The following is a 26,766-nucleotide window of genomic DNA, read 5'->3' as shown; positions in this document are numbered from 1 at the left end:
ACGCACCTGTCGGCTGGTTGTTAGGCCTGTAAGTCTCGCACATGACCAGCTTGTTGCTGCCCCTCAAGAAAGGGTCCGGGTACACCGCAGCAGGCTTGAGAAACACATCCGAGTTGGATCCCTGGGCCTGGTAGGTGCTGGAGCCATCGTAGTTCCACATAGGCAACTCTGATTTAAAAAAAAAATATCACAGGAAGTTTTTTTCGAGCGCAATCAGCGAAAGGCAGGCAAAGAGGACATTTAGCGCCGAGTGCTTTGAAGAAAACGCAAGTTACCTTCAGCACTCTTTGGCACGAAGTTGACGGTTCGTGTCTTCGAACGTAGGTGTTCTCCGGTACCATCAATCCAGATGTAGGTACAAAGGGACTTGTCCGAGGGCATAGGCAGGTCCAAGTAGTGGAACATCGTAGGCTTCCCCACAGTTTTTTCAAGGCGGCTTTCTTCGCCTAAAACGAAATAAAATTTGAAAAATTCTCAATTAGCGCTGTCTATTGGCCCAACTGGTTACTTGTATGAGCTCAAAAGAAAAGAAAAAAACAAGATGCCATGGCTGCTTGGTTTACATCACGTCCTGCCAAGCCTCATTTTATCACCTTAACATCGACCTTAACATCGCCAGCCAGCTTACAGGCAGCGGAATGCGGTACTTAGCTGGACTTCGCACAGGATTTTGAGAATAACCCGGCGGCGAATGAAAGTATGAGCGGCAGCATTTAGATGAAACATGAAATTATTGCTGCTTCATTTAGCTACAGACTCGACGATAAGGACAACTTTCGGCTCCAGCCGCAAAGGCCACAAGTACGTGCGCAATTACGTCTGAGCTCGTGTCAACTGGAAGCTTACTTTTCCGCACTGCCGAAAAAAGAAGCAGAAAGCAACAGACCCAGGCGGAGAAAACTCGTGGGCGCTTCCCAGCTTGCTGCGGTTACAACGCTCAACGATCGTGCCAGCCGAGAAGACGCAGGAAAAAAAACCGAAGGAAGAGCAGCGGAAAAGATGCACGAACGAGACTATAGTAGTATTCGTGCAGGCTAGCAGCTTGAGAACAAAGAGAAAAGCACTAGACAACACACATAGAATAAGACGCCACCACGACAATGGCAGCATTGCGGATATGCGCATGCATCTGACGCAGTTATTCCACATAAAAATGCACAACGCATGCTTTGCGTTCACCGGACGCGAATCAGCGCGGAGTTCCGCCGACAGCGGCAGGGTGTACGTGGTAACCGCACAGAGCGGGCACTGCGTGAAACGTATAGAGGAGATAACGTGGGATAAATATCGGGTCACCAAGCGACTCCTTATGTCCGTTGCGGGCATGCCGTGGAAGACAGACCACAGCAGACGAACGGCGCGCCAATATGTGAAACTGGCGTATACAGGGTCCGCGGCGATAACCGTGAAAGCGAACGCGTGTGGGAAACCGGACGTCCAACGCCTGTGCTCGGGCGATCAGTTTGCCTACGTCTAGCAAGCCTGCCAAGTTCGCACCCGTTTATTGTTTCGTCGCGCTTTAGTTGGGAAACGGCTAAAGACGAAAGACGCAGGCGATTGCAGTTGAACCATAAATGCGCGGCGTTCAGTTCGAGACATGGCAGGCGAATAAAATGACTAAGCAAAATGCAATTTGTTATTTTACTTTGCTTGGCTGGACTGCCGCGCGACCAGCCACTGTGGCTCAATGACTACGGCGTTCGGTTACTAAGAACGAGGTCACGGGTTCGGCTATATATACGGAGTCTCTCACAGCCCTCGCGTTATTTTAGGACGTTAAACGCCATTATCCGGGACACTCCTGCACCCACGAAGCAGCTCCCTAGGGGAGCCAGGATTCCCGGGCACTCGGTGATAAGGTCAGACGTTCTGCATCTTTCGCTCCGAAGAGACGGGGTAAGCTTTATATCCCCGCATACATGAAGGAAGCGACACGAACGACACATAAAGCTGCACACTATTGCTCAAGTTCGCGCAGCTCATCGTCGTCGCAAAGTCATGCAATCTCTTAAGGAGTCCGGTGTGCGTGCAAACGCTGCTAAGTTGCAGCGCGAGAGAATTTTAGCCATACCACGTTGCGATATCAGCCCTATACGGATAGCACAGGGGATCATTTGCCCTGTATACTCACTTCATTCCTCAGGGCGGAAATTTTTGGAGTTTGGCCAGCGGCTTTTCCAGCACGGTATAATACGGAAAGAAAAAAAAAAAAATGAGACTGCATGGTCTCTTGACAGAACGCTACACATGCAACCGCTTGTTATAGAGGTAAACATGTTATGGGAAAAACCAGTAAAAAAGGGGAGGAAGAACCTAGCCATTAACTCGCTCGTAATTACTGAGAACAAGAAAGGGCAGGGCTCTCAAACTCTCGGAACACGGCCATGAGAACACGTTAGGAACAGTTGATTCATTCACGGGGTTTCGACGGGCCTGAGCGACACTGTGGCTGTGAGCGACGCCGTAGTGGAGGACTCCCGATTAATTGTGACCACCTGGGGAAGAAAACTTGCTAGATAGTATACGAGCGTTTATTCATTTATTTGCAGAACTTTGAAACATGATATTGAGCCACTGAATCCATGCACACCACGGTACACCAATTATAGAACAATGATGATGACACGACATGACAAGTACTGCAGGCTTCTGTTACGAAACGTTGTCCGGAATCTCCGCCACGAACAACGTAGTCTGCGATCGCGTGATTTTCAGAAAAAAAAAAAAAAGGAATCATATCGGAAAGATATAGGAATCGACTTTTCGAAAGCAGTCGACAAAAAATAAGTCGGTCATTATTACTGTCGCTGTGCGTGCACGTCAAAGGACCCAGATGAAGCAACGGAGTCAAGCAACGGCTGGTATATGTATATACTGTATACCACAGACTCGATTTCCCACGACAGCATCCGAACGCCAGCGCATTCGGTCGGAAATAGTCGTCCCAAATATGAGCTTCACAAAAATTAACAGCGATACGCTTGTACATTACGGAAATAGTTTCCTTGATCATAGTCTATTACCCTCTCTTCCTATCCTCTAGCCGACCCTATCCCCCCCCCCCCCCCCCCAACTCTATTGCTGGCCACCTTTCAGGTGTCAGCAGATGTATAGATAGACAGGGCAGCCAGCAACAATTTCTTTACGTTATTTTTCCTCGTTGTATGTATAAAAACAACCAATCACTGCTACGACTACTTCGCCAGTCCACAAGGCGAGCGTTTCCACAGCAGTCATTCCAAGTGAGGTGGGATAGAAAAAGTCAATGCCATCAATGGCGCAAACCTTTCGTTCGGTTAGTATGGGAGCTTGCTTACTAAAACCGCATTAACGAAACCATATTAACGCTTATATCTATGTAACCGTATTACCCCCCACGCCTTACGTCGGTATCGTTGTGTAGAGGAAAGAAGCCATTACATATACATGTGTCGCGTGCTCAGATGGTGCCGTTGTCGCACCGCGCATGACGCAATTGGAGCTAAATTTAGCCTCTCGCGCGGCGTTCAGAGAGGAATATAGTTCGGCAGTACACGTTTGCCGACCCGAGCGGTCGCGTTTGAGAGAGCTCACTCTGCCACAGTAGGTACAATCCATCAAACTGTGCCTTTCAGGAATCCACACACAATGCTTACAAGTGTGCAATTTGTTGCAGGAGTGCGACGGTAACTCGGCTATGGCGCCACCGCGTTCTACACGAAAGGGTCCAGAAATGGCGTGAAGTGACTCGGGCAGCAAGACAGAGGGATGCGAATTCGTAATCAACCCCTTTGGCCACGGCGGGCCCACTACGAATGGGCAGCGAGAAGGAATGCAAGATTAGACCACAATAATAGACCACTAATAAGCTAAGCGCGTAAGCTTTGTAATGCGCGAATAAATGCCACTCGCGTATTTGGTTACGTCATTTCTGTACCTTCGTACACATACATCCTCAGCGGCACGCACGAGAAGTTTCACGTCCGTGGCACTGCGGCTGGGTCCACGACACAGCTTACCATATAACTTTTTTTTTTTTTTTTTTTTTAAGGCGAAAGCCTTAAATGGCTTATGGGTCGAAAAATCCGACGGCCGTCCGGCGTTATGGCACCAAAATTCAAGTGACGTCTCAGACACATTAAAGAAACTTATGAGTAGAAGAAAGTTCGAAATGACTATGGAAGCTACGAACATAGCCACATTTGGTGACGCATGCGCCAGTAAGCCTCAATTTCTTCAATAAAAGAGCTCGATTACCTCTTTTCGCGTTGAACGGAACTTCCCCCTTCTAAATAATCAGTGTGGCCACAAAAGTGTCTGCGTGTGGTTTTCCCGGTTTTGTTCACATTTGCCGAGCAATGTATACACGTGCCTTATGACGTTTTGAGGAGCACGAGTGCGTCTGCGAGAACTGGAAATCTGTCGTTGGAAGAGCTCTGTGTTTGTCAAGTGTGCATTTCCGCGTCCCTCTCATTGTGCCTGCGCTACAACAAAGTAGACGAACGAAAAAGAAAGCCAGGACCGTTCTAACGTGCCATCAACCACACAGAACCAGTGGCGATGTCTAGGCGACGCACAGAGAACAAGTAAGGAGAAACAACAGAAAACAAACGGGAATAACGGATTCGAGTGAGAATGTCAAAGTAATTCAATGAATGTCTACTGAGCGCGCAGGTTTTCGCCTTCATCCTCTCTATAGCGTATGCTAACGTGACTCAACGACGTTTCTTTCATTACAAAAAAAAAAAAAAAAAACGGTGCGCGTACAGACGACGCACAAGCGGCGGGAGAGTGACCGCACCTCGCCTATTATACACAGCTGCTGCGAAGCTGAGAAGCTGCGTGCTTCTCGGGTCGAGCGAGCCCCAGCTGCGGCTTAGCAACAAGCAATGCAGCAAGCACGGCCGCCTGAAAGACGCAACCGCCCAGACGGCACAGATAACGCGCGCAACAAACAGGACGCTGTTGCGTCAGACAGCCACGCCACTTTCACCCAGACCATTCCCGACGAGTCGCAGTAAAGGCCCAATATAACTACGACTCCGGAGAAAGCGGGAAACAAAACGACCTGCTAGCTATGAGCGAGGTAACGACATCGTTACGCGGGGATTTTTTTTTTTTTTTTTTTTTTTTGCTGCATTGCAGAGTAGATATTTGAAACTCGCAGCCACATTTCCGAATAACCTGGATCTTCCAGCAATGTCATGGTCATCAAACGAAACAAAGGATCGGTTACCTATTATGTAAATCCGCAAAACGAAAACGCGTCGTACGAGACGCTCGACATAAATATCGACATGCTTTATTTTATTTTTCACAGGACGTAACTGACGGAAACACCTATACGCCAACTCATTCATTCCGGGGTGTACGAAAGGCATACTTTCGCAGTTCTCGCCTTATAAGGTAGTAGGTGGGTGGGTGGATAAACTTTATTGATTCACGAGAGAATCATGTGAAAGGGCGGGGAGGGGGGGGGGGAGAGAGAGAAAAGGAAGCAGGACGACGTAGTATAGTTTCGTACCAGTGATACGGTGACACTAATGACAGTATTACAAACCAAAGTTACCGATGATTGTCGATGATGATGAGATAGGCTTTTGTTTATCAGCACGCGTACGTAAGCGCGCACAATTAATTACTTTTGAGGAATGCACGCAGTTTGCCGAGGAGAACACGCAGGCGCTCACTGTTGACCGATGGCCCCCCGAAGCACCGGTCTATAAGTACCCACTGTCTGCTACAACGCCTCCCGAAGCGGGCCGCGCCTTAATTGTTCCACTTTTCATCTTCCTAATTGTTACGTGCCGTGTAATGTATCCGAGCAGCGCTATTCTCAAATAATAAATTAGATAACCAGCGGTGACTGTTGCGCATGACTACGTGCGCGGAACGCGCAAGTGTGGGCACATTTTTTTTTTTTTTTTTCATATTTTAGTTATGGAAAATATTCCGACAGAGCCTTATGAGACACTGCTTTGCAAGTGCGATAACGTTTTGTCATACATCCCATTTTATTACTACTTGAATAATTACAGCTATGAAAATCTGACGTCGCTAAGTGTTTTTAAAAAAGCCTAATAAGGGTGAATACCTTTGCGCAAAACACGCCGCCTTTCGAGGGATGTAAGCTATAGGGCGCGAGGTGTCGACACAAACACCTTTACGTGTTTAATTGTTTAACAGTACACAAACGAACGTTTAGGCGATGTTTTTGCTTTTTGTCCACGCAGAGGCTAAGAGCACAAATTAAAACAGGTCTAACCGACTGCAAAGCCCAGATTACCTCCCTGCACGAGTCTGCGTACAGACACAACGGCTGACAGAAGTAGCAGACGTTTGCGCATGTATACACTTTAGCGGCGGTGCATAGCTCGATCCCTGCGACAATAACAAGCTGCATGCTCGGAAACACGAAACGTCCGCGCGGCAAATGGGTGTAGTCATCATGCGCTACTACGTGTACACCCGATCAACACTCTTTTCGCACACACCTGTTCCAGAAAGTGAGAACGTATGTAGTGTACACCCAGCTGGTGAAACGGCAAAACGTAGTGCATCCCTGGCAGCGCCGAGCGCTTCAGCACATGTCACCGCGAACAGACTCGCGTTCTTGATGGCCTCCCACAGCTGGTGGAGGTACGCTGTAACAGCTGTTACAAGGGATGCGGGGAGCAAAAGGCGAAATAAGCGCGGTTGCTCACCGAAGGAATCGTAAAAAAAATTCGCTCTTTGGGTTTCGGAAGCAGCGTGTTCTGGCGAGCGGCTCCGGTTGGGTTATCGAGTTCTCATTTAACAGTGCATCGGAATCTAACGAACTGCATTAAGAAGAGCAAGTGCTGAAAGCGCAGTATCACGGAAATACCGGGAGAGAAAGATCGGGAGTGCTTTTGGACCCGCTGCTGCTCCATCGAAATAACGCAAGACAGCCGTAAAGAGAAAGGTACTCAATACCTTCGCCTTTTCTTTTTTTTTTCTTTTTTGCCGCAGTTTTCCCTAGTACCGGGTAGACGAATTATTTAATGAAAGGATGTCGATTTCACAAGCAATCCCTGCTTCTCTGCAAAAATAATTAAGACCTCCGTGAAGTGATCATAGAGATTCCTTCAAAAAATTAAATGAAAAAAAGCCGTTCATTTTCCGCGCGATTCGGGTGACAAGACAAATCCTTAAAGCTGTTAGCAATGCAATATTAGAATACTAGTTTACCACCAAAGTGAGTCATTTGGTACAGCGCGCATAGCGCGCGGATATCGAGCAGCTTTCGCTTAGCAAGGCCAGCGCGGTTGCTTTTGACGAAAAGCCGACTGCGCCCGCGGCTACGTGCCGGAGTGCGCGAGGGCACTCCCCTGCCACCTCCGAGCCTCAACGCTGCAACCTCGAGAGCGTGCGCGCGACTGTACCGGGCCCCGCGTTGGGCTGCCCCGAGCTGCTGCCGCCGCCGTCGCCACAGGCAAGAGTGGCTCAGCAACGTATCACGTGCACACCGCGGCCCGCACGCATCGGCACGCTCGTGATCGTGCACGTGTTCGGGGCAGTGCGCTCGGGCGGATGCGGTCACGTGCCACCCCGTGGGAGACCTGTGCGCCGCGTCACGGACGGGGACAGCCGGCGGTGGCCCGCTTGCGCTGCTGGCGTCATCCGCAACGCGCGCGCACAGCTGACGAGGCAACGGAAACAACCTACCAAGACGAGTTCGCCGCTTCACAGAAGTCAGATTTTTTGTTTCTCTCTCTCTCTACTCTCTCTCTCGCTCTTTTTATGCCCGTTTTCTAAGCGCTGTTTTCAAAATTGAGCGGAAAAACACTGAGTCAGAAAAAAATAAGTCCGAGAGGTCCCCCCCCCCCCCCCTCTTTTTTTTTTTTTTTTTTGAGCTGGAGGCCAGCCAGACAGCCGCTCACGCACTCGAGGCAGTATACAAAGGTGACACACCTCGACTGTACGGGCAAGCGCTCCACACTGGCGACTTTCCTTACAGCCGATGGCGTGATATATATTCGGGAAGGATGAGATGCGGCTCTGAACGGCACAATCAGGCGCGAAATGTCGCAACTGTTGCACCTGTGTCGTCAATGCAAACTGGCACGCGCGTCTTAGCGAAGCTACAATTCTAAGGAACGAAGAAAAAAATATGTAACGTGCGAAAAAAAAAAAAAAAAAAAACTCACGCAAGCGGTACTGCCTTTCGCTCTGAAACATCTAGCCGCCGAGGTGTATCGAAATTCTCATCCTCTGAGATCAACAACCAGAGAGCGCTGTGCCACTGCTGAGGGTGCTTTTGGCATGTAATGATTCGGAAGCAAGGAGACGATACGCGGCGTAGATGTCTGGATGTCTCACTTTCTTTAGATACTTCCCGATTATGCAGTGAAGGTGGCTTCCGCAACCTATTAAACTTCTCCCAGTTGCATAAGTGATCTTTTGCATGAAGTTTATTTTCTCTCTCTCTCTCCCAGTTGCAACGAGCTTTGTTGGCTGTAGCTGGATTTTTCCTGCGTTGCCAATGACGCTCGTGGTCAACTTCTGCGTCATCGTTATAAACTTTGCATCTTTATGTGCACTGACCTACAACGCCATCAGGGATCAGTGCTTTCTGCTGCTTATGCGCACCAGTGCCATAGTCAAAAGTCTGCTATTCTGTCTTAACACCGCTTCAAGGACAAGTATAGTCTACGAAGTTTAACCAAGTGGTTTTCTCAAAAGAAGCGTTTCCTTTCTGCACCTATTTCCCATTTCCGCAGTAATCAAATGTTCGCAATCGCTTCCTTCACCTCGTCTCACCCCTGTCTGTCGTTCCCCCGAACGGCTCGCTACTGTTTTGCTTTTAAACTACACGTGCACGAAGTGGCATCGATATGTTGACACTGCGGCCTGGATGTGTACTGAAATCGATGAACAAGCATCAATACTGCCCGCACACGCAATAGAAACAACGCATGCGAGGTGACCCATTTTATCTGCACTTAGCATCCGTCAGCGGGTTGCTGTACCACTACAGCGGATGGTGCGCCGTTGTTAGCGAACACAACCCGTAGATGGCTAAACGTTGCAAGCAATCGTGTCACGTTTTGCTGGAGCAGCACTAACCCCCGTATTCAAAAATGCAACTTCGCTTCAAGTCCGTGCTTGACTTGAATTAAGTGACGCCTATTGTGAACATGCCCTGGACGTTCTTTGCGTTTGCTTCGGCATGTTCACAATAGGCGTCACTTAATTCAAGTCAAGCACGGACTTGAAGTGAAGTTGCATTTCTGAATACGCGGGTAAGTGACATCACTCGCATGCTAGTCGTGGCGCATCCACAATCGCCGGCACGGAACGCCAAGTGCGCTAGCAACGAGTGAGGCGGCAGTGGCCATCTATACGCTTCCGCCCTCTCTTGAATCGATCAACGCAATTGTTAAATCGTAGGAACTGATCAGCGGTCGAGGCTGCGAAGGATATGCCGGCGTGCAGACAACGAGATGCGATGAGGAAGGGGTCGGCAAGGGACCTTGTCGGCGTCGCACGAGTGCTACGCCGAGCCGGCTGGCAGCGCGCCCGGAGAGCGACGGGCAGCCTTCGAGCCTGATCAGTGACGACCTTTGAGCGAATCCAGGGCCCGTGGAACGCGACGGGTGCTCCAATGACGAGGCCTCGACGTGGCGATTTACGCGCCGCCAGACAGGGGGCCACTCGGAGCACCAAGTGGGAAAGATGACCCCTTGCGGTAGAGAGATAATGAAATTCCACTCGGCTGGACAAGTGGCAGCGGACGAGCGACGTGTCGAAACAGCCGAGCGCCATTTGTGCGGCCGTCTTGCGAAATGGTCTTGCGCCCATTGTACTACATTCGTATATAGCGCCAGCGACTTCCGAAGCACACAGTTCGGATAGCGCCAGCAGCATGCACCGCTACACATACCGCTGCCAGCATGCCAACTGCATGTCATACTACCAATGGCAGAACGTAGTGCCAAAAAGGGAGCAGGTACAGTACGGGACCCCAGGCGCTAGACTGTCTGGTATGCTAAAAGCCAACAGAGCGACTGACGAAAAGAGCGGAGACTGTCCATGCACAGACTCGACACTTTATTCCGGACTGTGTATTTACGACGCGAAGAACACAAACGCCAGGGTGTTTAGTGGACTACTTTGCGAGACGACAAAACGGACGATTCCCCGCTTGTGCGTCGCTTCACTTGCCGCACTTTCACGCCAGTGTGCGCGCTGCATAAAATAGTGCGTGAGAGGACATTAAGCGGAAATCTACGCGGGCTTAATTGCTTGCTTATAGACAACGACAGCTTACTGGTTTCCAGTGACAACCAAGACGATAGACACCGATGGCATCACCCAATGGTCGCTTCAAAACGCTGCGGATATATATAAATTATTTTAGCAGCAAAGTTCTTGATCTGTGTACGTGTATTCTGTAGATATGTTTCGCCATTCATGTCTACCGGCCTCTATTGCAACTTCATTTGTTCTGTTACTTTCCTGAAATCTGACGAACACATCATTGCACGTATTGTACCCTTAACACAATGCTGTCCATGCCGTGTAACGTTTGCCTGGACCCACGTCAAGCTGTTTAATTACAGATTTTAGCCTAGGCATCCATCCAGACCTTTTCTGGTGAAATAAAATGAATTTGATGGTCACGACAAGCAGCAACTAAGTTTCAACACGAGCTTACACGACCGCTCCAGTGTGTAAAATTTATCCTGGTTATCACCATGTTAGAGCTCGCGTATCCTACAAATACAGCTTAGATGTCTTCCCCTACTTTATAGGGCTACCAGCTCGCTCGAAAATAACCAGTCGAAGACTGAATTGATGTATTCATGTTTCGAATAATCGAGCGACGCCAAGTATTAAAGGCACATAGCCTGACAGATGCCCTCGTACAGTTTTGAATCGATATACACTATCATTGCTTACAGAATGCATCATAACAAAAATAAAAACGCGGAGTTTTGTCATAGTGCAGTTCAGAATACAAATAACATGCAACAGTGACTTTTACATACCAAGAGAACGACATTAAGATGTTTCGCTAGTTTAACTGGTGCATACATGTCTTGCAAAAGACTTTCTTAAATCGCATAAATAGATCACTTAATGCTATCATATTTTACAGGCTATCCACAAGAAACGCTGGGAAACGGTATGTCGGGCGTCTATTACAACAAAATATGCAAAACATTTTCATAGCCCATGATGCCCATATACGTACTAGAAAAGTAGTAGAAAGGTAGCAACGGGTGTAGTTAGCCATTACTACCACTCCATTAGCTCTTTACTACCTTCGACAATTTAGACGTAGTAACTGTTGCCTTTACGGATTATGCCTTTACTAAGCAGTTAGTAGGTTTCACATACAAATTAGTAAAAGGTAATAACACCGTCACCTGCTGTCTATTATGATATGTACGCCGCGGTCTTAATGCGATGTCTAGATAAACTATAGTTTCTATTATTACGTTGGATTAATAGTAATGTACTGCGCTGTGGCGCACGCATGTGCAGACTAGTTATAGAAATATAGGTGCATAACTCAATTTAGAGCGACACGCGCTGTGTGCGTGTCGCTCTTTCGTGTACCTGTCTATTTCGCGCTGTTTTATTGTTTTTTATTTTCAGTGAATCACCAACACGTCCAAGCTTCCACGCTAAGTCGCTTAATTTATCCAAACACATAGATGGCCCACCGGTACAACCTGTGCTCCTAAAGGTTATGGCTATATATACTCATAAGTTGATTCTCAGACCTTAACCGAGAAAGTGTAAGAGTGGGGTTGAAGATTAATATGCAGAAGACAAAGATAATGTTCAATAGCCTGGCGAGGGAACAAGAATTCAGGATCGCCAGTCAGCCTCTAGAGTCTAAAGGAGTACGTTTATCTAGGTCAATTACTCACAGGGGACCCTGATCATGAGAAAGAAATTCATAGAAGAATAAAATTTGGTTGGAGTGCATACGGCAGGCATTACCAAATCCTGACTGGGAGATTACCACTGTCGCTGAAAAGAAAAGTGTGCGATCATTGCATTCTACCGGTGCTAACATATGGGGCAGAAACTTGGAGGTTAACAAAAAAGCTCGAGAACAAGTTAAGGACCGCACAAAGAGCGATGGAACGAGAACTGTTAGGTCTAACGTTAAGAAACAGGAAGAGAACGGTGTGGATCAGAGAACAAAAGGGGGATAGCCGATTATCTAGTTGGCATTAAACGGAAGAAATGGAGCTGGGCTGGCCACGTAATGCATTGGATGGATAACAGGTGGACCATTAGAGTTACAGAATGGATACCAAGAGAAGGGAAGCGCAGTCGAGGACGGCAGAAAACTGGGTGGAGTGATGAAGTTAGGAAATTCGCAGGCGCAAGTTGGAATCAGCTAGCGCAAGACAGGGGTAATTGGAGATCGCCTTCGTCCTGCAGTGGACATAAATATAGGCTGATGACGATGGTCATTCTTAGAAACGTGTCGAGTGTAGTATCCCGATCACTATTGTGCGATGCGTTCCCCCTCGGTCGTTTGTTCCAATCTGCACAGTGCAGTTTATTACACGCAATCCAATGTTCCTGTCATGAATCTTACGTGTCATTGTGATGGCGTTACGATTATTTGATAGTGTAATAAATACAACTAAGCCATGTGGTAATGCGATTCTCTCTTTTGCACATAAACTTCTGGAATCTAATCGACCTAATTATTTTTTGGCAATGGAAGCGCCGCTTGTAAGCAAGAAAGGCCCCATTAACAAAATTGGGCAGCAAATGCCACTATACCGGTGCCATTGTTATCTACGGTTTGTATAAACTAACTATAAGTGTGCTACGCGTATGCTTCACCTCTTTTGTCATGAGTTTCCAATCTTTAACCGTTTTCGTTGTAGTTCCGCCATACTATAGAGCACCAGAACAAAGCTCAGCATAAGGATTATTTACACGAGTGTTTCAAGTCGCCTCTTCTTGCTTGGAGCCACTCATTAAAGGGTCGCTCATGTTCCACGGAGAACATACATTCGCAGAAGCCGAAAACTTAATTCGTGGAGCACGCAGTAATTTCCGACCCCAAAACAGTGTATTTCTTTAAACCATTTACGAAAGCTGAGCTAAGCACTCTCGCTCGAAATGAAGGACACAGAAGAAATGATGAAACAAATGCAATCCTATGGCATTGCACACGGTGCATTAAGACTGACGACCCATTTGTGAAACAGCGGGGCGTTTGGAAGAGTAAATACATGGGTTCGGGCAAATCGCAAGTCCGGAATGACTTGCAGCGACATGAACGCCGGCCTGCGGCCCCACGTGGAGCGCAGTCAGACGCTGCACGCGTGGGTCGTCACTCTGAAACTAGCGCGGTATAGGCAAACCCGCACAGGGACACGGGTCAGACACGCCCCTGTGCGGATGGCCGCGTAGAAACCCAGCGGAGTCGCGGTCAGCGCGGAGTTGCCGGCGGATCAGAGGCGGAAATGTAGATCCTCGGGGACAAGCTCCGGGAATCGCAAGCGAGGCCGCGCAACGAGAAAGCTCCGACGGCGGAATAACGAGCTGCGGGGCGCCGCGAAAGCGCGGGGCTGTGGGGCATGTCGCGCAGGGAGTACACGCCTCGACACACTATAGCACGCGCGCATCCGGCGCGTTTGCCGGCGAGGCTATCCGCTTGGCGTTAATTGCCGATTTCGTCCAACACACTTTCTATAGTTTACTTTTCAGGACGGTCGGTCGACTGGCAATTAGGTCGAAGTCGATTCTTTATTATTGACTGTCACGAGTGAGCCAACATCATGCACTTGGACAAGATATCTGCAGAGATTAACAACGGACACACACACAGACGATGGGGCTCCGTTCGAAGAGAAAATCCAAAAAGCTTTTCTGTAGAACTGCAGTCACTGATCAGCGTCTTCACTACAACTATTACGAAATTTTTGCGAAACAACCGGAATTTTTTTTTTTTTTTTTTTTTTTTAACCTGCTTCAGCAGCCCAAGGCATGGACAACGAGCGTAGCCACCCGCGAATCGGCCCTCCCGGATCTCGGAGGGCCAGGCATGTCCTGTCGCGACACGCCTGAAAGAGGCCGAGAAAGCACTTCTTTCAGATGCACACGGCGTGACTGCGTACCATGGTACATATGAAGTGGCATAACACGCGTGAAAACCACGTCTCAAGAGCTGCGGCCACTGTGAGCACACCCCGAAAGACGCCGACCATGTAGCCAAGCACCACACGGAAGCAGCCCTTCCGACGTGGCTGAAACGCGTTCATGTTGACACAATATGGTGAGAGAGAGAGAGAGAGAGAGAGAAGGGGGGGATAAGGTCCATGTAGGGGGGGGGGGGGGGGAGTGCTTGCGCGTTAACTCGCGCGCACATACGTGCGACAGGCGCCGGTGGGTCCGCGCACAGCTGGCAGTACGAAATTCCAACGCAGCCGTCGCGAAGGCTGCGCTCGAAGTCGGTGCCCGTATAGCTAAGGCTTGCTGGAAGAAACCCACGAGAACCGCAACGACAGTTCGTGGAAGCTTCATTTTTTTTTTCTATCGAACTCCACAGAATCTGGCACCCTTGCGGCACCAGTACACGGATGGAATCGGACCTTTATTTGGCTACTACGGTTACATTTCTGTAGGCATACAATCTCCGAGGGTAACAACGCTTTTATCCGGCGTTTCATTTACTGTCAGCTGCATAGTGCTCCTTTCTGTCTCTCTCTCTCTCTCTCTCTTAAGAACATATGTCGACACAAAGTACACCTACAGAAGCGCGCAAGGGAATGCTATCGAAGACTGTTTAGTATGCCCGCAAGGACAAACCAAAAATTGAGCTATGCATAAACTGACCCGTTTCATATACATGCACAATCTGAGGCCTTGATTATGCGAAATTGAACGCAACAGAAACCCATGCTCAATTAACGCACCGGAGAGAGAGAGAGAGAGAGAGAGAGAGAGAAAAGGCGGGGAGAACCGGACAAATTTTCATTTCATCTTCGGCGCCCACTGTTCGGCGTGTTTATCAGTTCCAAAAGAAATAATACTGCATCATTGATTGGTATCTGTTTGAAAACTTTATTGCGCTTTTTTCTTTCTTTTTTTTATAGGATACTTCCGCCCAGGACTATTCGTCCTCCGCTGGAAGGGGACGGGAAGTGGGATGTCATGGCGGGGTACCCTAGGTGGTCGGAGGGTCATGGAGTAAGACTTCTCCTCTGTTGCCCTGACTGTGACGGGACTATCTTCTCCGTTCGGAATCCTATAGATGGACACCCGCCCTGGATCAAAGTGAGCAGGAGTGGCCATGTCACCATGCGTTTTTGAGGGAGTTTTACCAAATTCCAGTAGGTATACGAGGTCTATATATCCACCGCCGGCATTGTAGCCAGCAATTGCACCGTTGCTGTACAAAAAATCACATCTCACCCTACGGGCAACCATGGTGGGATGCGAAAGCATCGCGGGGGGTGCGCGTCGAGTTTCCGTTTCGTTTCACTTGGCAACACAACCCAATGAAAGTTGGAGTGAGAATGTATTGAGTAGAGAGGAGACGTTTGTACGGGGTCGTTGCGTCTTTATTTAGAGATCGTACGTGATTCCTAGCGTCGGTGCGCGCGGTATCTTGAAGACGATGGCTTCACAGCGAACGCGCGCTGGCGGAGAGGGGAGGAGGAGAGCGCACACCTGCGTAGGAGAGGAGAATGAGGGAGAGTTGCGCATGCGCAGTATGGGTGTGGACGCCGCAGAACGGACACTGCCCCGAGCATAAGATGCTCTCGCATCTAAAATGGCGCATTGCCATAATACATGTCGCGTAGTCTTGTGTTGTGCATTGCTTGCACAAAGAATCTCCAAAACAGGAGGCCTGCGTCACTTTGGAGGCAGCGTGCGAAGGTTTGTCGCATCCTACAGTAAATGGTAGAGGCGGCGTCCAAAAATCGCCTTCACGACGTTCTTGGAGAAATCGTTATCGCTCTGGCATATGCTGAGAGAGAGAATAAACTTTTATTCACAAAGGCAAGGTAATTGTTCCTCGTTGGGTGGGGCCCTCAGTCCAGGGCTCCATTGCCTTGCACGACCCTGCGAGCCCGCTGGGCCAGCTGTTGCTGTTCCTGCCGGCCTAAGCTGAGCAGTGCAGACTCCCAAGAGGATAGGGTGGGGTTGGGGATAGTAGGAACGCCCCGTGGACTAGAGCATTCCCGCGTGTAATGATACTGTTGGTTCGGATCCACAGGGGCAGTAGGAAGGGTATAGAGTGGGATGAAAGAGATGCAGCATATAGAGGCAAGGGAATGAATAAGTCTGCAGTTGCCGCCAAGCGACGGCATCTGCTCTGTTAAGTGAAGGATGGGGAGGAGGATACGTATAACGTCTCTGTCGGTAGTACTCCAGCATTGCGTTGTAGTTTAGTGGTTCTGTCGGTGCGTCGTCTGAATTGGACAGCTCTTCCGATGGAGCCCGGCCGGTCAGACCTCGGGCAACAGCATGAACGTGTTCATTTCCATGGAGAGAGGCGTGTCCAGTTGTCCAGACGATGCGCACCGTACTTAAAGTGGACGGCGAGACAGAAAACAGGATATTGTGAGTATGCGCAGCCACAAGTCCCTGCGCAAAGGCACGGCAAGCAGCCTGTGAGTCTGTCACTATGGTGACAGGGGCGTCCTGTGACGGTAATGTCGAGGCGTGGACAATGGCCAGAGCAATAGCTCCCTCCTCTGCCGAACCACTGTCCGTAGTGCGAAGTGTGGCAGACGCCACGAGCGCGTCTGTGTTGTCGATCACCGCTAGACACATGGCGGGCTTTTCTGGGTAGCGTGCCGCATCAGTGTAAAGAACTTGTAAGTCTGTAGTGCCATCGCCAAAGACGCGTGTCTGAACTCGGGCACGTCGACGGCCGGCATGGCGGTGGGGATTCATGTTGCGTGGAATCGGAGCCACATTAATGAGAGCGCGAATATTAGGAGCGAGTTTATGTTGTAGGCAGCTTAGTGCGCTCTTTTGTTGCGAATATATAACGAAATCTATAACGTCACACAGACGACATCGATGCTGCGTTCTTGGCGCTAAACTTGGAAAGGAAGTTTGGCCTTACATCATCTGCATTACCTGCATGTGAAGCAAAGGAAAACACCGTAACGCACGGGCAAGCTGACCGTTCCGCCATCTCTGCCGGCAGCGCAGCTAAAGTGTCCTCTGACGCAAAATTGACGGCAACGGTGTATATGCACGCAAGAATGACTTGCAGGAGAAACGTGCAAAAAAAAAAAATAACTGCTCAGCACGCACATCCTAATCCGCATTTGTACACGCAAACCATCCCACAAAAATCTATATATAACGCCATCAAAATGGTGACAGCGCGCGAGCAGGCTGTGGCCACTGACTTCAAAACACTGCGGCGCAAATCTCGTCTAACTATTACAACGGTACAGGTTCATTTATTAACATTCTAACCACGTACGTTGCGCAAAGGCGACAATCGAGGATGCGTTAAGATTTATAACACAGAACTTCCGCTTTGGGGAGTCTCCAGCAGTCAAGACGAAGCACGACCTAGAACGTCACAACCCATCGGTCGTTCACCATATATCCATGCGCGCGTTTCGCAGAATGTGTGTGCGCGCGTGCGTGGGAGGGGAAGAGAGAAAGCAGAAAAAAAGTCTCGACAGTTATATCGCACAAATACTACACAGCATGAAGCCTGGCTCATCAAGTACTGACTCACTCACAGGAAGTCACGGCCCGGAAGTGACTCAAACCTAGCACAGCAAGCAAAACGTATACAGCGCACACACAAGTACAAGAGGAGACAGAGACAGCCTTGTCTACATTTGCAGCGGGCAATGCACAAGCAGGACAAAGCGATAAAGGGCAACGCGATGTTGATTAGCTAACAATCTATAGATGATATTGGAAAGGTGCAGTGAAGGAAAAGACATTCGAATCGACCAACGCGCTGGAACTATACCGCGGCTCCGCACGAGAAGCTTCGTTACACGGAGCACCTTCAGCTGAAGGGGACCGCTCGAAGAAACGCTTTTCCGCGTGCGAGAATAACCGCGCGTGCCAGTAACCCGAAAACGCGTAATACGAGCCGGAAGGCCACAGCCTTTGACGACGCTCGTCGACGGGAATGACCGGTGATTGAGGCGTAATGGTCGCCAGAGGCGGCTGCGCAGGTTCGCGTGCACGGAGGCGTCTTGCGTGAAGCGCAGTCGCCCATTGAAAGGACAAGAGCCGGCCGGCCGCGTTCGTGATCACGGCGAAGGTGCATGCACTCTTTCAAAGGCAACGGTGAGGTGGTCAGAACTGCACTCGTGGGAGGGCATGCACCGCACCTGAGTGATCGCATCAGAGGCATCATCGTGTCTCGCAGCTCTGGTCAGCAAACTGCGCAGCACACGCGAGCACTCCGGACGTTAGAAACCGACATCTACACGCGGCGCACAATCTCCATATAGAGACTCCCTCGAAAGTCGGCGAAGAAACGAAAAGTACCGCGGAATCAAGCCGTATACCGGTTGCGCAAGCATGCGTACGCGGCAGGTTCGCGTTTATTCCGCGCGAGTCAGCGAACGGGGTGGCCTTGTGACGCCAGCGGCCAGTCGACGTCAAAGGGCTTCCCCCGCGCCATTGGAGCCGGAGCGCAGGCAACCGCCGCTATCTGGGCGGGATAACAACGGCGCGCAGCTGCATCGTGCAGTTGGGGCCTGCAAAACGAGGCGCCTCCAAGAACGGGAGAAGCAGCCCCGAACTCCATAGCAGCAGTGCAAAACAGGCAGGCGGTGGCGCGTCAACTGCGGGAGCGAACTACTACGCGGAAACGGAACGCACGGAAGGCGGCAGATCACTGCAGGCCAGCTGACACGAGCGCGGGCACATTGCCAAGCGAGTACAGGCGGGCAGCCGAGGCAAGAGCGAATAAAGCATCCCATTACGACGGACGGCGACGTGGACGCACACGGCGGCGGTACACGCGCTGAAGGCGGTGCACGGGCCACATCAGCCAAAGCGTTCGACCGAGAATGACCAAATGGAAAATGCCCAAGCTAGGTCCGTATTTCGTTTTCAGTTCTTTTCGTCACTGGTTCGATGCCGCCGCGCCACTGTTATATAATCGCTGGGATCGGCCACTCGGTGAAGCGCATATGAAGAAAAAAAAAAACAGTAAAATGGGATGAAAAATGAAATGTTACAAAATACGGGCCTGGTCACAGCCTTAGTTACAGCGATTGCTTGAGAAAATGCACGGCATAAAACACGTGGTACAGTCGCCTATACACTGTCTGCGCATGGGTGTGGACAGAATTGTACTCGCGAGACGGAGGCACCATTAAAAAGGGGAGTCGAAGCACTCAGTCCAGGGCCTCGCTAGCATTCTCCGGTAAGAAGAAATTATAGGGTTTTATGTGCCAAAACCACTATCTGATTATGAGGCACGCCGTAGTGGGGGATTCCGGAAAATTTCGACCACCTGAGGTTCTTTAATGTGCACCTAAATCTAAGTACACGGGTGTTTTCGCATTTTGCCCCCATGGAAATGCGGCCGCCGTGGCCGGGATTCGATCCCGCGACCTCGTGCTTAGCAGCCCAACACCATAGCCACTAAGCAACCACGGCGGGTCGGCATTCTCCGGTGTGCGTCTGTAAACACTCGTTACGATATACGGCCTATTGAACAAAACTCAACCAGACTTTCGGCATCGCCAAGGACGGTACATATTGAAGCTCTATATTTGGGTATTCCGTACTTGCTTCAGGGAATGCGGTTGTGACGGGAGTCGAACATTGCACCGAACACCGCCTCCTACAGTCCACTGAAAACTACGCGGTGGGAAATATCGCAATAAGCGATCTCCATTCAAATGTATTGGCTCATCGTCTTCGCGTTTGACGTCACTGCATAATGCGCACGCAAGAGGTTTCCATTGCCTGGATTGCAGAGGGAATCTGAAAGGCCGGATGACGTGAAAAAGGGACTCGCGTGCAACTTTTTGAAAACAAGATCGGCCCCGTAGACAAGAAGCCAAGATGCAGCTAATGACAAAAGACAGGCTTTGAGAACGGTTAAGACAGTCAGGCAGGAATGTAGCGACAGGTGGAAAAAAAAAAAAAAAAGGCACGAGGCTCTCGGTGGGAGGGGGGATGCGGCAATTAGAGAATTGCCGATGGGTTTTTGAGCGCAAACCGGCTCGACCAGCTGTCGACTCGGCGTCAGCACTGGGGATGCTTGAGGCGCCGATGCAGCGACAGTTGCCAACTGGAGACGGCAAGGTGACCCGGTTGTTCAACCGCCGACTCTCGCGGCAAGGCATTCCAAGAGACTCAAGTTACACGACAGGGAGGCTGCGCCGAAGGCAGCCCCGCTGCGCTCACGTGCCCAGCGGATGCTGCGCTCGCATTCCGAAAGTGACAGCATACATGGGCGCCTTGTGCACAAGCCGAGAAATGCATGCGGACACCTGCGACCGGAGCGACGATACCGAGTGGAGAGAGGCTGTCGGACCAGATATGTCGGCGTGGATCGGCATCAAACGACACAGCCAGCTAATGTAGCATGGTCGAAATTCCCGTTCGCTTGGCGCCACACCAAGTAACGCACACCCCTCACTCATTAAGCTGCCGTACACAGTCATCTAGCCACCGAGGAGCTTCACATATCAACGCATCGGTTGCCCACCAGACGCGCCTAGCAACTCGAAGCAAAACCGGAACCAATGCAACGCCGTTCCCGTCTGTCCTCACACGAACAGCGAGCACGTGGTCAGGATTGCCCGAACCAGCGGTCCCACGAGGCGGTTGCGCTTCCGCTGTGCTCGCATGCATATGTCTGCAAGCGGCAGCGCTCGCCGAGGGTCCTGACGGTGGGCCCGAACGGTGCCCACACGAACGAGTGCCCCGTCCTTGAAGCCGGCTTGCACGACCGCTCTTGGCGGGCGTCCAGAACGAGATTTTTTTTTCTTTCTTTCTCCCACCACTGAGGAAGGCAGGCAGCCCGGTTCCGCCCGTGGCAACCCTTTTCGCGCCGCCACGAGACACTTTCGCTGCTGCCGTGTGGTCAGCGCTGCTTCGACGAAGTGATAGGCGGAAATTCGCTCGCGCCACCAGACAAGATCCCTGGAGGCTTTTTGGCGCAGAACAGGAGCGGCGCTCTTTCGGTCACTATCTTTTGGTTGCCGGCCAGGATGTACTACACAGTGCAATTAGGCAAGCACGATCGCTGACGCAGATTGCAGAGCGAGCAACGATTCTGACACTGCATGCTACGTGCACCTTCGCAAGAATATAAATAGGAGGCTCGGGACGGCATGGGGAACACCGAAGCCGTGTGTTTTATAGGTTGCATTGCATAAGGGAAAACGCACTGCGGGAAAAGCATAAGCACTGCGGGAAAACGAGGAAGATTATAAATAGTTCAAAACTGTGGTCGCACCGTACGTGAGTATACCACCTGTATCATGTACCACCTGCTGTAAAGGACGACAGACAATTGTAAAACGCGCTTCCCAGAGAGACCAACGTATACTGCCAGTTGCTGTTCCTGTTCAAAAACCAGAAAAAAAAAAAAAAAAAAAAAGCGGACGCGCCAGACACGTTTCAAGAGCCAAACGCCCGATTGGTACTAAACTTTGTACAGACGACAGCTGCTCAGCGAAAATGAGCAGTGAAGCTAACCGAGCGGTCCAATAGAAAAACAACTAAGAATGCTCGCTTTAGGACAGTGCGTTACCATCAAGGCGCATTTATGGCCTCGACAAATTAAGATATACATGAATGAAAACGATAGCGCACTGCTTCAACCGCACAAAACAGTAAAATCGGCAAATTCGATGCGACGAAAGGATGAAGCTGCAACGCGCACCTCAGTCTGCCAAGAAAGGCCATTGACACATAACTTTCTGTGACAGTCTCGATTAGTTCCTTCGTCACTTTTAAAACGAATGAAATTCTGGGATTTTACGTGCCAAAACCACGATTTATGATGAGGCACGTCGTAGTGGGGGACTCCGGAAATCATTTCGACCACTTGGAGTTCTTTAACGTGCGCCTAAATCTAAGTACACGAGCGTTCTTTGCATTTCGACCCCATTGTGCCGCCGCGGCTGGGAATTGAACCCGCGACTTCGCGCTCGTCAGCGCCGCGCCGCTAAGCGCCACTTATTCTTGAGCAAAGCGGGAAGACTCAAATCGCGCACCAATGTCGCGAGCACTTGCTTTCTGTAACAAAGACGTGATGAGCTTGCAAAATTAAACAGCAGTGCGAGCTGCCAGAAGGCGCAATACGCGTGCGCGCCGATTTCACGGGCAGGAGTGCGCGGCGGTGTTTTTCCAAGGTCACAATGCGGAGAAGCGCGACTAGCGATACGAGACGAAGCCGCGTCTACCGCAGACCGGGGCCCCCTATGTAGTAGCCGCCTGAGCATGTTTCATCCTGAGCAAGACGGAAGGTCAAATCACGAGACTTTTCGCACATGACATCTCGACAGCTACGGCACATTCACAGTGCTGCCACCGGAATCTGCTCACCGCACAGCGAGCGTGCGAATAATGCGAACTATTCCACGCTAACTTATTGCCCGGAGAAGTCTGGCTTCAGCAGAGCATAAACTGCAAAAGAAGCTACGCGAGCGGAAGAGAACCGAAGCCCCATAGCAACCGAACGCACGACACGGCCGTGTTTACTGCCGCATCCAAATGCCTGACGCGCACGATGGCATAGGAGCTTTCCGCGGAAGCATAAAAAAAAAAAAGGGGGGGGGGGGGAGAGAGAGAGAATGAAAAGAATGCGCAGCCAATTTTTGGCCATCGCCACCTACACTACGATCTCTACATTTGTCACTAAGCTAGCTATTGTCAGAATAAAATCGAAAACAAAAACACCGAGCGCGAGTATAATCGACTTCCGCTAAATATTCAGCTCGAGCAGAGCAGACGAATTTTCCGGCGCGGTGGCCACCGTGCATCCAATCGCTGCTTTGCGAGCGCGTCGCGATCGCTAAATGACGCCAGGATAAATTTTCTTGCGAAGAGGTGTTGCAGTGGGGTGCTCTTACCTGTCATGATGGGCGAGCTGGTCTTGAACCCGCATGCGGAAGCCACGGGCAGAGCCGCGCGCTGCTGCGTCCGGAGCAGAGCGGCAACGGCGCGGCCCGATTTTTTCAGTGCTGACGACGCCATTCCTTCGTGCAAAAGAAACTTAGAAATTCAGCGGCTTCGCCAAACTACTGAGGGGAAATCCGTCGTGCGGAAAAGAAAACGCGGTGTGGGACAAGGTGCCCGGCTAGATCACGACTGGCGCATAGGAAGAGACGGACGAGGTTCCCGTCGGGGGCAAGGTCCTAAAATGCTACGACCGAGGGAGCAGCAGCAGCAGCAGCGACAGCACCGGCGAACCGATGTGAGCGGCGGAGAGTCACAAATGCGCGCGAGGCGTGCGCCTCGGAACTATTTAAGGACGCGGAGGAGTAGGGGCGCCATTCGCCGACAGAGGGTGTGTGCGATGGAGCAGCGGCCGGAGTCGTCACGCCGCGCGTCGTCCAGCCGTGGCTTCGAGTAGCGCTGCATTTGCTCTGTCTCCTCTCCAGTCCCAGTGATAAACTTCTTCACCTGCACGGCAGGCGGCTTAATGCATCGGCGGTCCCTCCAGCAGACCACTTTGACTCACTTGAACCACCACACTTTCTAGTGGAAGCAACAAAAAAATGATACGCCAGTTTGGTGCACGTCTTGTAAGCGCTCTGCCGGCGAGCTTCGTCAGGGAGTCCCGCGCACGAATGCGCCGCAGTTATCGGTGCTTGTTAGCCGCGTCATCTCTGTACAAAGACGTGGTTATGTTTTTTTTTTTGTCTTTCATTCTTCTCATTTTTATTAAAAAAAGAAAATCCGCCCAGCGAACGCTTCGACAACACCGCGCAACACCCGCCGTGGTTGCTCAGTGGCTATGGTGTTGGGCTGCTGAGCACGAGGTCGCGGGATCGAATCCCGGCCACGGCGGCCGCATTTCGATGGGGGCGAAATGCGAAAACACCCGTGTACTTAGATTTAGGTGCACGTTAAAGAACCCCAGGTGGTCCAAATTCCGGAGTCCCCCACTACGGCGTGCCTCATAATCAGAACTGGTTTTGGCACGTAAAACCCCATAATTTTTAACACCGCGCAACAGTGACTCGTGACAGGCAGAAATGGAGAAGAAAAACATAAAAGGAGAGAGAGAGAGAAGTTTACACTAATAGGAGGCCAAGTTACGTGCTCAAGAGCAGATACAAGCAATTTCGAAAAATGTGCTTCGGGATCGTGAGAAATCCCGAGCGGCGCGCGCCTGTGTCAGTCAAATGGGCCTGGGTCTCTTAATTGTCAAGCTGGTCATGAGCCCGAATACAGAAGCTGCAGACAGCACAGCTCGCTGCCGCGTCCGGAGCAACGTTACTCAGAAAAAGTAATTAAGTTGCTGAGCGCCAGTTAAAAGCAAAGTAGAGCACGATCTGGTTAAGTTGAAAGAGCCCGAGAGTTGATATTCGCGTCGATGTCGGTGAGGGAAACTTGAAGGTGTTGCGGATGTCGCGAAGTCACATTACAGTAGGCAAATCCAATCACACTGCGGCGCGCGCAGTGTGCACACAACGGGCCCTCCAGGGTGACAGTATCCGGAGTTCTATTATGTCAAGGCCGTTGTCACAAATCTTTTGCAGTGCAATGAGTCTCTTATCTCACAACCCCGCAAGTCTCCCAAAGAAAACACTCCCACGCACGTTGGGGCATCTGGTCCGTTCGCGGATTGTCACGGCAGGGGTGCGGTCCGGCGACGAGGGGTTGGCTTCAAAGCCACGGCACTACTTCCGCGAACCGAACACCGGAAGCCCCGACTCACAGTGAACCCACTTACGCGCTCCCCGTAAACCGCGGCTCCCCCACCACCCCCGACGGCTATAACTCTCCGCCACCGTCTTGGTGTCGAAGCGCGCGTTCTTTTGACCACCCCGCATGTAGCCGCCCGCACAAACAACGCTGAACTCCACTCCGAGTAATCACACCAATTAAAAAAAAATAACTTGTTACTGACAAGTTACTTTTGAGGTAGTTGTAAGTCACACATTCCTGGAGAACAATTATAAAGTACAGCATCAGTGAAATTCCATACTTGCCCTGAGAGAGAGAGAGAGAGAGAAAACATTTATTTAAACCATCGAGGTTGTTGCTCTTAAGGTTGCCCCCCGCCCCCCAGAATAGTTGTTTTTCGAAATTCGCACTGCGCAGCTATACTCCTGTTTTTCTGGAGTCAAACTCCTGATTTTTTCATTTCAATCTGTCACTTAAACACCAGGTTAAGTGAAACGGGGAGATAGCTTATGTAGACGCATTATATAAATCAAAGTTTAAAAGTTATTGCTGCGTGGCTCGCAGTTGTTATGAAGAGCACTGCAAGTCTTCGTTTAGAAAGTGCGCTGCCGGTAATGCCTTTCCTGTTAGACTCGGGTTAACTTCACACGTACAGTTCAGCATTAAAAAAAAAAAAAAAAAAAAAAAAAAAAAAAACATTAGGCCGGGATTTGATCCCGCGACCTCGTGCTTACAATTCAGCAGTTCCTTAAGCATTTGGGACTACAGGTATAGATATATGAACGAGAAGAAAGGAAACCGAGGGCCCGATTTTTATTAATCATATCATAAGAAGCCAACAAAGACACCAAGGACAGAATAGGGGAAACTACTTGTACTTATTAATTGAATTAAACAAATGATAAATTAATGGAAATGAAAGTGGATGAGAAAACAACTGTCCGCAGGTGAGATAGGAACCCAAGTCTTCGCATTACGCGTGCGATGCTCTTACCAATTGAGCTACCGCGGCGATGTTTTTCCATCCACTTTGTGAGCTATTTATGTCTGTCTAATAGAACTAACCCGCGTTAGCCAGCGCCACTGCGCAAGTGCTCCCTCTCCGAACTCCTCCACGCTAGCGTCATAGCTGTTGTTCGTGCTTTCCCTCTCAGCGCATCAGCTGTGTGGAAGACACCTTGCTACGTCTGCTCGTCGAGACACCGACCCAGAGAAAGAGGCAAATTATACCTGAGCGTCTCATGCGATAGCATTGCACTGCCTCCATGATTGACCCACATTACAAACCACATTAACAGCACCCTGGCGAAGACACATATCGCGCACTGGTGATAGGGTCGGCCTATCAAGTCACACCCTTCGATTGCACAGTATCAGAGATCAGATCAGCTTACGATTGCGCTGTTACCCGGATAGGGGCACCTTATGTCCGTGAGACACACGACGACGACACGCCAAATCGCGGCGTGGTAGACAAATAAAGCTGCGAATTTTAAAAGACGTCATCTTGTGGTTTCTCCTAGCGGGCGGCCCTCGCCAGCTTGGGGTGATAAAATGGCAAAGAACCTACATTTCGTGCGGCGATTTTGTGATAGACGGGAGACCGAAAAAGAGGGGCCAGGGGTCTTATGCCATGAAGTCCGTCACGTTGACAGTTCAAAAGAGCGCCAGTACACGTCATGATCCAACTGCTTGACGAGGCAATGAATGCATTTCTGCACCTGCTACTGGCTCAAAACTCCGGTATAGAAGTAGCTTGAAAAGTACCTTAAGAGTACAAAATACCAGTGGGAAGTATACCTCTGGAAAGTCACTGTACTGTTTTGCAAAAGTGTCTGTTAAGTACCAAAACACTGACAAAAGTATTTGAAATACAGTATCTTGAGTAGAGTATTTCATATACGTACAAGTCTGCTACTGAAATATCACTTGACTTGGGTTTTTTTTTTTTTTTTT

General features: G+C 50.2%; 1 protein-coding gene across 1 annotated transcript in view; it reads right to left on the bottom strand.

The window, feature by feature from the left end:
• Positions 1–23,404, bottom strand: part of LOC119436434 (glutamine synthetase-like) — a 29,174-nt gene extending 5,770 nt beyond the window's left edge. The window contains exons 1-3 of the mRNA XM_037703278.2: positions 23,028–23,404; positions 276–446; positions 7–168 (exon numbers count right to left, since the gene is read on the bottom strand). Coding sequence (XP_037559206.1) covers positions 7–168; positions 276–446; positions 23,028–23,151 — 457 coding nt within the window. The 5' untranslated portion in view covers positions 23,152–23,404. The remainder of the gene's footprint in view (positions 1–6; positions 169–275; positions 447–23,027) is intronic.
• Positions 23,405–26,766: the final 3,362 nt, after the last annotated feature.

Source organism: Dermacentor silvarum, chromosome 1 (assembly GCF_013339745.2).
Source record: "Dermacentor silvarum isolate Dsil-2018 chromosome 1, BIME_Dsil_1.4, whole genome shotgun sequence".
In the NCBI taxonomy this organism is placed as follows: Eukaryota; Metazoa; Arthropoda; class Arachnida; order Ixodida; family Ixodidae; genus Dermacentor; species Dermacentor silvarum.
This window is presented reverse-complemented; position numbering and strand designations above follow the sequence as displayed.